General features: G+C 48.1%; 1 protein-coding gene across 1 annotated transcript; it reads right to left on the bottom strand.

Annotated features, from left to right (window-relative positions):
* Nucleotides 1-468: 468 nt before the first annotated feature.
* ZNF668 (zinc finger protein 668) lies at nt 469-12666 on the bottom strand. The gene is made up of 2 exons (XM_014062087.2): nt 12400-12666; nt 469-3134 (listed from the first exon to the last, which is right to left on the bottom strand). The coding sequence occupies exons 1-2, from the start codon at nt 12445-12447 to the stop codon at nt 1344-1346; spliced, it is 1839 nt and encodes a 612-aa protein (XP_013917562.2). The 5' UTR covers nt 12448-12666; the 3' UTR covers nt 469-1343.
* Nucleotides 12667-14504: the final 1838 nt, after the last annotated feature.

The following is a 14504-nucleotide window of genomic DNA, read 5'->3' as shown; positions in this document are numbered from 1 at the left end:
ATGGCTTGGTGGGCATAGCAGGGAAAGGATACTGCAAAATCCCCATTCCCTCCCCATCCCTGCTTTCCAGCTTCATTCTCCTGTGCAGGGCACAAGAAGACCCACCCCATCAGCTGGGACCCTGATCGGCTGGGACTTGGGAGGCAGTGAATAGATGGGGGCGGAGCTAACCAGAGGTGGTTTTTACCCATTCTTTGAATTTCTCAAAATTTCTGCTACTGGTTCGCTAGAACCGGTCAGAACTGGCTGAATATCACCTCTGCTACACTCAGAAAAGATGTGAGTGGGCTGCTTTGCTCTTTGAGCAAGTGAACCTTCAGTGACATCACAGCAGGCCAGCCAATCAGAGTTCAGAGGCTTCAGGAACATAAATAGTTGGTAGACAGACGAAGACTGTGAGGGTATTTTTTTTTCTTGGAAGTGTAGTGGGGGAAGAAAGGAAAACAGGAAGGTTTTCAAACCCTCTCCTTAGCAGTCAAAGAGCCTTTATTGCTGAGAGGCTTTTGATAGCAATGGTAAATAGATATAATAAATACAGGAATAAAATAAAACTTGAAATGAAATTCAATAGGCAAGATAAATTCCTATAGGTGAGATAAGGATAATATAAGGGTTGTGCCACCCACCCCCCCACTAAAAAAATTTGCACCTCCCACATGCAATCCAAGTCAATTTTCCCCTTAAAAAAAAAAAAGCAAGCCATTTATTTTAATCTTTTCTTACAAGCAAGGAAACCCCCGGATAAGTTAAAAAACTCTCCAGGAAGAAAAGAATAATGGTTCTTTGCTTCCTCCCTTAATTTTCTAAATTTAATTGTTCTTGCCCTTAAAAAATGTCCTGGAGGTTATTTTCTTTTTCTAGAAAAACACCAGTTCACAAGGGTTGCAGAAACACCTCATAAGATGAATGCACATCACCCCGCAAAGAATAAAAAAAAATGCAACTCCTCACGCACAGACATGTACAGTCTCACAAGATGTCAGGCTCCCTTTGCTGACCAAAGTGTCTGGTTTCTCTCTCGCTCACACAAACAAACAAACACAGACACACCAGGCACATTTAATTTCCCGGTCAGGCAAGTGAACATCTGGTGTGGGCAACAATGGAGGGTGGGAGGAAAGGCAGCCACACACAGCCAGTGATGAAGCACATCAAGCCCTACTTGGAAAGAAATGCTGGAGGGCCATGCTGGATGGGAGGGCGCTGAAAGAGCGCGGTCCACAGATCACATCCACGAGGCAAGGCTGGGCAATCATCAAAGTACACAGAGAGCTTTATAGCAACTGAGCTGGCTTCTTTTTGCCCAATCGCAGGCAGGGCAAAGGTGGGAAGGAAGGCGGAGCTTACGAGGGTTCCGTGAGGGGGTCAGGCAAGCAGTCCGAAGGAGTGTCCTTGTCAGTCTCTGTCCCATCGTCATGGGGATGGAGCTGAGCAGGGAGGAGGGATTCGTAGGTCATGATGGTGGCAGTCACCATGGTGTCCTCGCTGCTCCTGTTCTCTAGGGACACATGGGTCTTGAGGTGCTTGCGCAGGTCTGAGGCACCTAGGAAAGCTTTAGAACAGTGGGGACAGGCATGGGGGCGGACTCCCGAGTGGATCCGCTCGTGTTTACGCAGACCGGCCCGGTCCGAGAAGCCTTTGCCACATTCTGGACACGGAAACGGGCGCAGGCCAGGATGCAGCAGGCGTTCATGGCGCCGTAGTTCCTGGGTGGAGGCAAAGACCTCCCCACATTCTCCACAGGCGGGCACCACGGTGGCAACCACAATGGCCGATGGATCATTGAGGAACGGGTCCTGGTTGCCCGCGGGGGCTACCTTGTCCTCGCTGTTCTCGTTGCCGTGGGTGCGTTCATGCTTCCGGAGGCTAGACGACACCACAAAAGCTTTGCCGCAGCGGCCGCACTTAAACGGCCGCTCGCCTGAGTGAACACGGTAGTGTTTGGTGAGGCTGGCCCGCTCAGCAAAGCTCTTGCCACACTCGCCACACTGGTGAGGGCGCTGGCCGGAGTGCACCAGCAGGTGGCGCTTGAGGTCCCATGAAGCCACGAAGCTCTTGTCGCACTGCGAGCACTTGTGGGGCCTCTCACCCGTGTGGATACGCTGGTGCATGGCCAGGTCGGCTGGTTGGCGGAAAGCTTTCCCACATTTGTCGCAGGCATAGGGCTTGAGGCCCTGGTGGGCTCTCTGATGCCTGCGAAAACTGGAGGGATCACTGAACATGCGGCCGCACTGCGGGCAAAGAAAGGGCTTCTCGCCAGAGTGAGTGCGCTGGTGGCTCTGGAAGGAGGACAGCTGGGTGAAGCCTTTCCCACAGAGGTTGCAACGGTAGGGCTTGTGGGCTGCATGGATGCGCTGGTGACAAGCCAGCGATGAGGACCGGGAAAAGGCCTTCCCACAATCCTGGCACAAGAAGGGGCGTTCGCCGGTATGAGAGCGCTCGTGGTTCTTGAGATCCTTCAGCTCAGCGTACGTCTTGCGGCAAACCTCACATTGGTAGGGGCGGAGGCCAGCATGGGTCCGGCGGTGCTTCCGGAACACCGAGGGATCAGCGAAGCGTTTGCTGCATTCACCGCAGGAGTATGGCTTCTCGCCCGTATGAGAACGCTGGTGGATCTTCAGCTTGGAAAGAGTGCCGTAGCCCTTATGGCATTGCTGGCAGCGGAAGGGCAGGTCTCCAGTGTGCCGGGCCATGTGGACTCGCAGACAAACAGGCTGCATGAACGCTTTGCCGCACTCGTGGCAAACAAAGGGTTTTTCGCCACTGTGGCTACGCCCGTGATTCCGCAGCTCGGGGGCAGTTTTGTAAGCCTTGGCACAAAGCTGGCATTGGTATGGGCGCTCCGTTTGGTGGCTGAGCTGGTGCTTGCGAAGTTGAGCCCGGTCAGGAAACTCCTTCCTACAATTAGGACAAGCAAGTTTGGTAGCTATGCCATCCACAGTACCAGCCGCGTGGGACTTTAAATGACGCAACACCCGTGGCACGCTAGGGAAAGTTTTGCTACAGGTCAGGCACCTGTACCGCCGCCCAGACTGGATGTAGCCGGGCTCTTCATCTTCATCCTCCTCCTCTTGCTTCACTTCCACGTCAACCTCTCCTCCTTCTGCTTCAGCCATCTTTCCAGAGGGTGCTGCCTGAAATACACAACAATGGTCATTTACCTTTACAAATTGTCCATTTATGTCAGTGGTGGGTTGCAGGAGGTACGTCCTCCTTATTTGAGCTCTTCGGCACTTCAGCACATGTGCACGGATAGTATGGCATCTGCACAATGCTCCGCCGAGCAGCTGGAGCATTGCGGAGGCATCGCAGGAAGTAAGGACGCAAGTGCATGCTGCGCGCGTGCTGCGCACATTCATGTGGTGGATACCGGGCCCTGTTGCACTGTACCGGTTGAAACAGGATCCGGAACCCACCACTGCTTTATGTGCTTTACAGTGGGTGGTGGGATATAGCCTCCCCAATTAATTTATGTAGCTTTCCAGAGACCTTGAATGTTTGTAAGTGAACGCCGTTCCTTTCCTCCAGTGACAAAATAACCAGATAATACCATAAAAGAGGGAAATTGTAAAGGTAATCTTACAACCACAACTGAGTCCAAAATTTCTGTTATTGAGATGTGTTACGTGAATTTTGCCCCATCTTACAGCTTTTTTGTCACTGTTGTTAAGTGAATCACTGAATTGTTAAGTGAACCTGGCTTCCCCATTGATTTTGCTTGTCAGAAGGTCACAAAAAGGGATCCCACAACCCTGGGTCATAAATCTGAGTCAGTTGACAAGGGTGTGAATTTTGATCACATGACCATGAGGATGCTGCAACGGTCATAAATATGTCTCTTTTTCCAGTGCCATCTTTTTCCACTTAAATTGGTCACTAAATTGTTGTAAGCCGAGGACTGCCTGTACAGGTAATCCTCAACTTATGGTGGGTTGCATAGCAATCAAAGTTACCACAAACCTCAAAAAAGGTACTTATGGCCAGATTTGAAGTTACAACAGCTGCTGCACTTTTGCAGTCCCATGACCACATTTGGGGTGCCTGGCACAAATTGTCACATGGCTGTGTTTTATGTTTTTGTCAGAAAACAGTATTTATTTTTGGTTTCTGGAAAAAACACCCATCACGAACAATAGGTTCGTTTTACAACTGCCATATTCATTTAACAATAGCTGCGTTCGCTTAACAGTCTCTGAAAAAAAAGGTGGTATAAAATTGGTTTTGGTCACTTGACGTGCTGCTTAACAACCAGCAGGCCTTGCCACCCTCACTGCGAGCTTAATAATGTTTTAAGTCAAGGACTACCTGTAGTGGAGAAACAGCAACTATATTAGCCTGTGCCCCAGTGGTGGGATACGACTGGTACACCCCAGTACGGGTGTACCAGTGCCTGCTGGGAGCATCAGGTACCATTCCAGTACAGTGCTCCGGAGGGCCCGCCCGCCCACGCTCCTTACCTGTATTTGAGCTGTTCGAGGCTTACATGCACGCGCACGGAGCATACGGTGCCTGCGCAATGCTCCGCCGAGCAGCTGGAGCGTCGCGGAGGCGTCACAGAGCGTCGCAGGCACTAAGTACGTATGTGTGCTGCGCGCATGTGGGCGCGTGCTAAGCGCATTCATGTGGTGGACGCCCGGCCTCATTACACTGTACCGTTTGCAACAGGATCCGGAACCCACCATTGCTGTGACCATGGGATATTTTCATTTTCGTCTAATTACGCCTACCACTATTGTCATATGGACCTCAACCAGAAAAATATAGCCAAATCTTGCTCATCTTCTGGACCAAGCACTGACCTCAGTTCAAATCCCCCTGAACTGCAAGATTTACCTCAGACTAGCACCCTCCAACTTTTTTAGGCGCCAGGGATTGGTTCCATAGAGAGGTTTTTCCATGGACCGGAGGGAGTGTGGTTTGCATGTTGCCTGCATCCCGCGAATGGGGCTTTACTTGTTTGCGTGGCCCAGTTTCTGGCATGCCATGGACTGATACTGGTCCTCGGACCAGGGGGCCCCTGCCTTATACTATTCATGTTGTGGCCCGCTAGTGGCCAACAGAGCTGGCAGCAGATTCAGACAGTGAGGAGGTTGGGGAGGTACATGGGCGAGTCCTACAGTCTGGGAAAGGCTCTGATGAGGGCCCTGTGTCGGAGGCTGAGAGAACGCCAGAGCCATATGCCAGTTATCAGCTGTCTTCAGAGTCTGACATCAGTGAGGCAGAGGAACAGCTGGAGCCTGTTCCCAGTGTGCGAATGCGCAGAGTTGCCAGACCAAGGGAACAGCTAAAGAATAGGGGTCAACTTGGGAATAAGGCCACAGGTGGACGATGAATGGCCCCTCCCAGAGGAAGCAAAAGAGGAGTGAAAGGAGAGTGGTATTTGCAGGAGATTTAACTGGTTTGTGACTGTCCGAAATTCTTTGTCAGATTTGCAGATATGTTAGATCTCCAAGCCAGATAAGGTCTGTGACTGTAAATCCTCCCTTGAAAGACTTTGCTGGATGCGAATGAGCAGAATTCACAGTAAATTAATAAAAGGGCTTTTTGTCGGGACCAGGAGTTGCTTCATGCTCTTGGGAAGCCTCGGTCAGAACAATTCATGAGCTGGTCATGCAAGCTTTTCTTTAGATTGCAACAAAGAAAAAAGATGGGAAAACCTTTCCTGGAGGACAGACAGGATCAGAACAAGGAAAATATGTTTAAAAAAAATACAGGACCTTCTAAAATTTGCAAGCAATTACACACAATGGTGAGATTTTGAGCAAATGGCACACTGATCCACTAAGGATAAGAAAAAAATCCCTCCCTTATACCTGCAAGAGACGAGAAGACCAGCGCCAAACATCTAAAATTGTGAATATTTGCAAATGACTTCAGAAAGACGTGTTTTAAAAAATTGAACCTCAATTTTCTCACCTAAATTTCAGCTTCCTGCTTCAGAGTCAGAGTACGCAAGCCAAAAATTGGATGAAAAACCAACAGTTCACAGGTTAGAAATCTGTCAATAGATACTTATCCACCACTACGAGGCCTGGTAGCTAGAGTTTGAGGGCGCCTTCCGCATGGATGGCAGGAATATGTGGGGATGTTTCCTCCCCTTGCCCCCCAAGAAATGGTGGGGACCGGCTGTGCATGTGATTAAATATTTTAGGGAAGGGCTTATTTTAGTGCTTGCGCTCAAAAGCCTGGTTGGGCTTATTTATCTGATGAGGTGTTATTTTCCGGGAAACAGGATATATTGAGTTCAAGCTCAGCCAGCACAAATGAGGTTGAGCTAAAAAAAAAATCGAGATCCAACCCCAAAGACATCCTGGAAGGCAGAGAGAAATTCCCTTCTCTTTAAATCTCAGAGCGACTGCATTTGCTTTTTAAACCTGAACACATGAGTGAAGCAGAGCCATATGGCTTGGGAGTCTTTGAGTGGGAACAGAGAGAAGCAGGTAAGTAAGAGAGCTTCATTAAATAGTTATTGGAAGAGCTAAGATAGTCCTGGCCAGTCTTAAGTGAGGTGAGGAAATCTATAGTTCTACCAGGGTTGGCAACTTCCCAAAGATTGGGGCATAACTCCCACCCGAGACATCCTGGAGGATGGACAGGAAGAAAGGTAGTGATGTCACTAGAAGGTTACAATCATTTTGTTCGTTTGTTTTGTACCCTACCTTTATTATTTTTACAAATAACACACACAATACTCTTTCCTCCTCCTGTTTTCCCCGTCACAACAATCACGTGAGGTGGATTGGGCTGAGGGACACTGAATGGCTCCAATGTCACCCAGCTGGCTTTCATGGCTAAGTGGGGCTAGAACTCGGGGTCTCGTTTTGTAGCCTGGTGTCTTAAAGGTAAAGGTTCCCCTTGCACACATGCGCTAGTTGTTCCCGGCTCTAGGAGACGGTGCTCATCTCCGCTTCAAAGGCAAAGAGCCAGTGCCTCCTGAAGACGTTCTCCATGGCCCTGTGGCCGGCATGACTAAACGCCGATGGCGCACGGAACAGTGTTAGCTTCCCACCAAAGGTGGTTCCCTATTTTTCTACTTGCATTTTTACATGCTTTTCGAACTGCTTATGCGTTATGCAGCGCTAGGGATTCGAATCGCCAAACTGCCAACCTTTCTGATCGACAAGCTCAGCGTCTTAGCCTCTGAGCCACCGCGTCCCTGAACTGGTGTCTTAACCATTAGACTAACTTGCCTTTCCCTCTATTTTTAATTAATTAATTAAATTAATTTTAATTAATTTTTGCTTAATTTTGGCCTATTGGGGGAGGGGGGGTGGAGGTTATATGGGTACGGATGAACTTGTAGTCTTCTAGGAAGTTAACTGTTCCTATTTCCGTTCTTTAAAATCCCTGGAATTCGGTGGTGAGGTGACTACATTTTGTCAGAAACGTGGGAGATTGTGTGGCAATGAAAGTATTTAGGGGTGGCACGTGGACAATCCCAAGTTTCTGTCTATGGGGTTTCTCCGCCATGGTTGTCCCCAAAGGTGCTTTTCCAGAGGCAACTGGACACTCTGGATTTTCTTTGAAGAGCTTTCTCTGAGAGAGTTGAAGAAACTTCTTGGATGAGAAGCAAAACGTCTTCAAAGAAAAACCAGAAAGTGTAGTTGCCTCTTGAAAAAAAAGCACCTTTGGGATCCATGTTTCTATTTTCACCTCTTGCTTTTCAGAAACCAAAACTGCAGAAGTTACTGATGTCACAACTGTCCCTTCCTGCATTAGGCTCTCTAGCCTCCATCTTTTGAAAGGAAAGATCTTTTTTATATGAACCAGCCTATCTGGCGATCCACAGCTATTTTTCCTTTTTCTTTTCCTCTTCTCTCCCTCCCTACCATTGGGTGACTTTTACAAGCTGTGTGGAATGAGGACGATGGGGGTTGTAATCCCATCCCAGCTGCCAGGTGCAAGATTGGGGGAAATCTCTTCTTCAGGCCTTTAGTGGGAGTGACATCTATTCGGTATGTTTTATATGCAAATTTCCTAAGGAGTGCATATGGCATCCTGATTTTTACGAGATCCAAGACGTTGCATGAAATTTTGTTTTTAAGAAGTGTGTAACTGGAAAAATATAAAGCAAAAGGAAAAGGTTACACAAGTCTATTTTGCATTCCAGAATCAGATTTTTTTTTTAAAGAGTCTGTAATATAAGAAGCATCGGTAACTCAGGGTGAGGGGGGAATAGACAGAAAAGCCTTTTTTTCCTCCACTCTGCCAGAACATATGGTGGGGAAATTGCCTGCTCTTTGCAAAATGGTTGGATTCAGGATCTGGAGGGAGAAAAGGAGTCGGAGGATAAGGAAGGCCATCAGAAGAAGGCAGAGCTAGAGTTACAAAAGGTTTTTGGAGGAAGGTAAAATAAAATTACAATCCCCTTGCAAAAGTGGAGTGCCTGGAATTCGCCAAGCAGAATTGCAATTGTTCACAAGCCTCCTTTCATTTAGCACTGAAGAACTTAAAACCTGGAGCTGTAGAGAAACTCTCGGAAAAAGACGGCAGGTGCAAAAAAAAAAAAGAAGGCATAACTGTTCCTTATTAGGATGGAAGATGGACGTTTGCTGCTGAGAGAGAGAGAGGGAGGGGGGAGAGAGAGAGAGAGCAGCCCTGCTCTAGCAGAGAGCTTGGCAATCATGACATTAGAAGGATGGGTGTTCCTTGTTTTTTTTTAGAAAGGTAAAAGAGGAATAAAGGTAAATGTTCCCCTTGCACATACTTTATCGTTCCCGACTTTAGGGGGCAGGGCTCACCTCCGTTTCAAAGCCGAAGAACCAGCGCTGTCCGAAGACGTTCTCCGTGGTCATGTGGACGGCATGACTAAACACCGAAGGCGCACAGAACGCTGTTACCTTCCCACCAAAGGTGGTCCCTATTTTTCTACTTGCATTTTTATATGATATCAAACTGCTAGGTTGGCAGGAGCTGGGACAAGTAACAGGAGCTCACTCTGTAACGTGGCACTAGGGATTCGAATCTCCAACCTTTCTGACCGACAAGCTCAGTGTCATAGCCACTGCGTCCCAAAAGAGGAGACAAGCATACAAAAGGTTTAGTACAGTTATTCCTAGGGGTGTTTTTTCTTTCTTTCTGCAAAAACGAACAGCTCAATATTTATTCATGTCTTCTGCTGCCAAGTTCCGTCTTCATGGTTGATGAAGCTCTGGGGGCTGGAAAAACAAGGCTGGGCAGGAGAAGTCTAGGGCTAAGGTCTGCCCACCCCAGCTGTGGGGTGCCTGGCCAATAAGCATACGTCAGCACAACATTTTGGCAGCAAAATTTGCAGATATTCTTTCAGGGCAGCTCACGCCTTTCCCCTCCCAGAAAAACCCATCTGAGCTTGCCCTGAAATCATGTTCCAACCAGGAAAGAAGGAAGAAAGGAAGGAAGAAGGAGGGAGGGAGGGAGGGAGGCAGGAAGGAAAAACATAGGTAAGAAATATCAGTGTAAGATGGAATATATAAAGCTTCGCAATCAGATCTAGATGTCTATGAAGATTCTCAGTCATCCAGGTCATAGTTGTCCCAAAGGTGGTTTTTGAAGAGGCAACTGGACTTCCTTTGTTTTTCTTTGAAGACATTTCACTTCTCATCCAAGAAGTTTATATGTGCTGTCAGGGTCACCTGAGTGGTGTAAACCCTTTCTCTTTATCAGCAGATGAAGAGGTCAGCAGGTTTTATCAGCAGATAAAGAGATAGAGAGGTCTGAAATGCTTTTCTGTAATTTCCTGTCCTATCTATCTATATGTCTATCATCTCCATCCATATCTATCTATCTATCTATCTATCTATCTATCTATCTATCTATCTATCTATCCATCCATCCATCCATCATTATCTATTTATCATCTTCATCCATATCTATCTATCTATCTATCTATCTATCTATCTATCTATCTATCTATCTATCTATCTATCTATCTATCTGTCAATCATCTCCATACATGCACATCTATCTATCTATCTATCTATCTATCTATCTATCTATCTATCATCTTTCTCTCTATCTATCTATCTATTATCTATCTATCTATCTACCTACCTACCTCTCAATCAATCAATCATCTCTATGCATATCTATCTATCCATCCATCCATCATCTCTCTCTCTATCTATCTACCTACCTACCTACCTCTCAATCAATCATCTCTATCCATATCTATCTATCCATCCATCATCTCTATCCATATCTATCTATCCATATCTATCTATCTATCTGTCTGTCTGTCTGTCTATCTATCTAATCTAATCTAATCTATCTGCCTGCCTTCTATACCTTCATTTCTATCAGAGAAGCTCAGAGCACTTCGTGTAGAAATTGTAAAAGCTCAATTAAATAAAAATACCCCAAGTAGACCAACAGTTCTTAAAACAATTTTTAAAAGAGCCATTAGAAAGACAATTCAGTCCTGGGGCAGCCTTTTTTTATTATCTCTAAAGCAATGTTTCTAAATCTTGAGGATTTTTTAAGATATGTGAAATTCAACTTCCAGAATTCCCCTTCAGCATAGCTGGATAGATGTCTATGGAGATTCTCAGTCATCCAGATGATCATGATTGTCCCAAAATTGTTTTTTTTCCCCCAAAAGGGAACTTTGGACTTTGGTTTTTCCTTGGAGCTGTTTTGCTTCTCATCCAAGAAGCTTCGTCCGCTCTGACTCAACATTGGAGGATGGAAGGATTTATATTCTTTCCCTATTTGGTCAGAGCCAAAGAAGCTTCTTGGATGAGAAGCCAAACATCTTCAAGGAAAAAAAAAACAAAGTCCAAAGTTCCTTCTTTTGAGGGGGGGAGCACTTGTGGGACATGGGTGGCTGGGATATTCTGGGGGTTATCTTAAAAAGCTCAAGGCTGGGGAAAAAAACTGGTTTAAGGGCAAAGCAAGGGTGGTCAGCCATAGCTTCCTTTGGGAGAACTGTTCCATGCTAAGGGTGCCACTCCGAAGAAGATCCTGTTCCCGTTCATTCTGTGGCAAAGGGAGGTAGGATGGGCTGGGCATCCCCAGATGATCCTACTCCAGTGATTGGATGGCAGAGGTCTACTGTTAAAACCATCCGCAGGAGAAGACTCCGTGCGTGCTGTCTTTTACCAAGGATTAGGAGAAACAAACACACACACACCCATTTTTTTTCTTTGAACAGAAGGGACAAAGGAAAGGAGGGTGTGGAACACTCGCAGGTCATTTGTGTTAGAACTGCCTAACCATTGGTTCAATGAGCCCAGGGGGCCCAGTGGTTAGAGTGCAGTACTGCAGGCTACTTTAGCTGACTTCTAGCTGCAGTTCGAATCTCACCAGGCTTAAGGTTGACTCAGCCTTCCATCCTTCCGAAGTGGGTAACATGAGGGTTTGTAGGCTGACTCTGTAAGCCCCTTAGAAAGGGCTGTAAAAACCCTATGAAGAGGTATACAAGTCTAAGTGCGATTGCTATTCAAATGCTCTCATTCCCATCATCCCGCAGGGACAACAACCTCTGGCACTCGTCAGATCTGCAATCCAACGCGGAAAGCGAGGCTGTTTGCAAAAAGAAAAGAAAAAACCCATACACAAACTCTTTTGGGTAACTAACGATTTATCTAGCTCGGGTGGCAGATCTCGGTGGCTTCCGCGGCCAGGATCCAGCCAACAGCCCCCTCCGGAGCCGATGCCCGCCAACCGCGCCCGCAACTGCGGCATTGAGAGAGAGATGCTCAATCGGCCAGCTAAAGGGGCAAAGCTTTCCTGCCGGCCGGCCGGGAGCCCCCTTTCTGCAAAATGGTCCCAGTGGTCAATGCTTGGAATGCTCTACCTGTGTTGTTACATTTTCAAACCCCCAAAACTTCAACCTTAGGACTGTCCACTGTGGACCTCACCCCATTCCTAAGAGGTCCGTAAAGGGGGTGCGCGTATAAGCGGACCAACCCTATCCTACCGTCCCCATTTATTCGTCCCCATTTAATTCATGCTCATGCTTATTCTTGTGTCTTGTAAACGATGGACAAATCAAATCAAATAAATAAATAAATAAAATGGCTGTCTCTAGGACCGAGGGACCCCCGACGGGAGACGGGAGGCCAGCCGTCCTCACCCGCTGGGCTCTCCGCCGCCGCCTCCGCCTCCTCCTCCCAGCCAAGGCGGCGATGCCAGCAGCAGCGACAGCGGCAGCCGCTCTTTGCATCCAAAGCAAAGCGGCTGTTCGCCCGTCCGGACGGCAGAATGCCTTTTTTTTAGGACCGGGGGGACAAGCGACCTGCTGCCAGGCTGGGGAGAGGGCGCATCGGGGCTCTGCATCGGGAGCAGCCCCGAGGCGCTCAGTCCCTTCCAGCGGGAGGGGAGAAGGAGAAGCAGAGCAAAGGCCATCCCCAGCGGTGGCGGCGGCGGGTCCCGCTTTCGCCCTGTCCCTCGTGTGTGTGTGCCCCCCCCCCCCAGCCTTACCTGCTGGCTCCTTTGTCTGGGGGCTCTCCCCTTTCTCTGCGGCTCCATGTGGCCGAGCGCTAGGACCGCGGAGAAAGGAGAGGAAATGGAGGCGCAGGGCGGGGCGACCGGAGTGTGGGTGGCTGGGTGGGTGGGAGTCCAGCAGCGATGAGCTGGAACTGCAGGGATGATCCCCTCCCTCTTCCTCCTCCCCTTCCCGCCCCGGCTGCAAAGGCAGCAACCGTCTTAGAGACGGAGGGAGGGGGTCTCGAGGCTCGCCTCGTTGGATTAGAAAAGGATGGGGATTGCAGGGGGGGGGTGATGGGGGGGGGATACGAAAGGGGTAAGGAGAGGCGGGGTGGAGTGGGGCGGGGCAGTCAGAGGAAGAGCCCAGGCGTTGCACCAAGCGGAAGTGTGGTGAAGCCGCTGCGGGGGAACCGTTTGGAGGGTGCACCAGATTTTTTTTGGTGGTGGGGGGCGTCCAAGAGGTTAGCGCTGATCGTATTGCCTAGTTTGGGTAATGAAAGGAAATAAGGAAGCTGTAGGAGCCCCCGCGCTTCCAAGAGGTGCTTCGTGGCAGGCCGAAGTGTTTCTCAGCTTCATGGAGGAGAACCGGGCACTTCCGGCAATAGGGAATTATGGTTGTTTTTTTCTTTAAGGAAGAAGATGAAGAAAACGTTTCTCATCCAAGAAACTTCATCCGTTGGTGAATCGATTGATCAACCGATGAAGTTTCTTGGATGAGAAACGAAACTACTACTTCCCCCTGCCCTCTTCTCCCCCTCTTCCTCTTCTCATTCTCCTTCCTCTTCCCGTCCTCTTTTTCCTCTTCTTCTTCCCCTCCTCCCCTTCTTATTCCTCTTCTCATTCTCCTTTCTCTTCCTCTCCTCCCCCTCTTCTCATCCTCCTTTCTCTTCCCTTCCTCCCCCTCTTCTTCCTCTTCTCATTCTCCTTCCTCTTGCCCTCTTCTTTTTCCTCTTCTCCTTCCTCTTCCCCTTCTCCCCCTCTTCTTCTTCCTCCTCCTCTTCCCCTTCTCCTTCCTCTTCCCCTCCTTATTCTTCTTTTCTCCTCTTCCTCCTCAAAGGAAAAAACAACAGTCCAGTTGCCTTTTTTTGCGGGGGGGGGGAACACCTTTGAGACAGCTATGACCTGGGTGACTGAGAATCTCCACTGACATCTTCACAGGGTGATCCCCCCCCCCTGGATTTCCTTTTCGTTCCGGCGTGGTCTTCCATCCCCAAATGTTAAACTTGCTAAACCTATTTGCAAAATGTGTGGCACGGGAAGAAATCCCCAGACATGAATGAGGATTGGAGCTAATTCTAACAGGCTAGAGAAGAAAGACACTGGATCTCTTCGCCTGCAATAAAACCAGCTGCTTTCACGAGATTTGCTTTGTTTCTGTTGCTGCTGTTCCTTTTCATTGCAACAAGAAGTGAATAGCACCTGGAGGGTGGGGGGATTTCCTGGGATACATTTTGTTCAGGAGCCGCTCTGAGGTCAAGGCTCTCCTTTGGCTAAGGAGAGAGAAAATGTGATTATAAAGCACAATAGAGATGCTTTATAGTCCATTCTGTATTCGTTGTATACATGATGTACAATGACAGTAAAGACTACACTACAGTCCAAGTCTCAAAGATGATTTTTTTCAAGAGGCAACTGGACTTTCAGGTTTTTATTTGCTTCTCATCCAAGAGGCTTCTTCAGCTCTGACTGTAAGGTGGGGTGGGGAGTGATGAGAAGCGAAACGTCTTCAAAGAAAAAACAGAAAGTCCATATGCCTCTTGAAAAAAACACTTTTGGAACAACCATGACCAGGATGAATGAATCTCCATAGACAGTTCCAGGGTTTCTAGCCTTATATGTTTTGTAACCCTTCAGAAGAGGCGATTCTTTTTTAAAAAAAAAATAAAAAAAATCAAAGATGCAAACGGAACTTCTGAGAACGTTTGACGCGCGCTTCTATTGTTCAATATTCTCTTTAATGTCAGATTTTTCAGCGCCGCTCTACCCTTTGGAATCTCTATCGCGGAATCGCTAACACACCGTTGGGAAATCGGACAACCCGTTCCATCTCAGACCGGAAACGGGACAATAGAGCGGCCGGTCCACCTGGAGATAGAGAC

This window comes from Thamnophis sirtalis, unplaced genomic scaffold (assembly GCF_051295495.1).
Source record: "Thamnophis sirtalis isolate CommonGarterSnake01/CBP01778 unplaced genomic scaffold, rThaSir2_p1.2 scaffold_4, whole genome shotgun sequence".
NCBI lineage: Eukaryota > Metazoa > Chordata > Lepidosauria > Squamata > Natricidae > Thamnophis > Thamnophis sirtalis.
The sequence above is the reverse complement of the archived record's forward strand: the minus strand, read 5'-3'. Positions and strand labels throughout refer to the sequence as shown.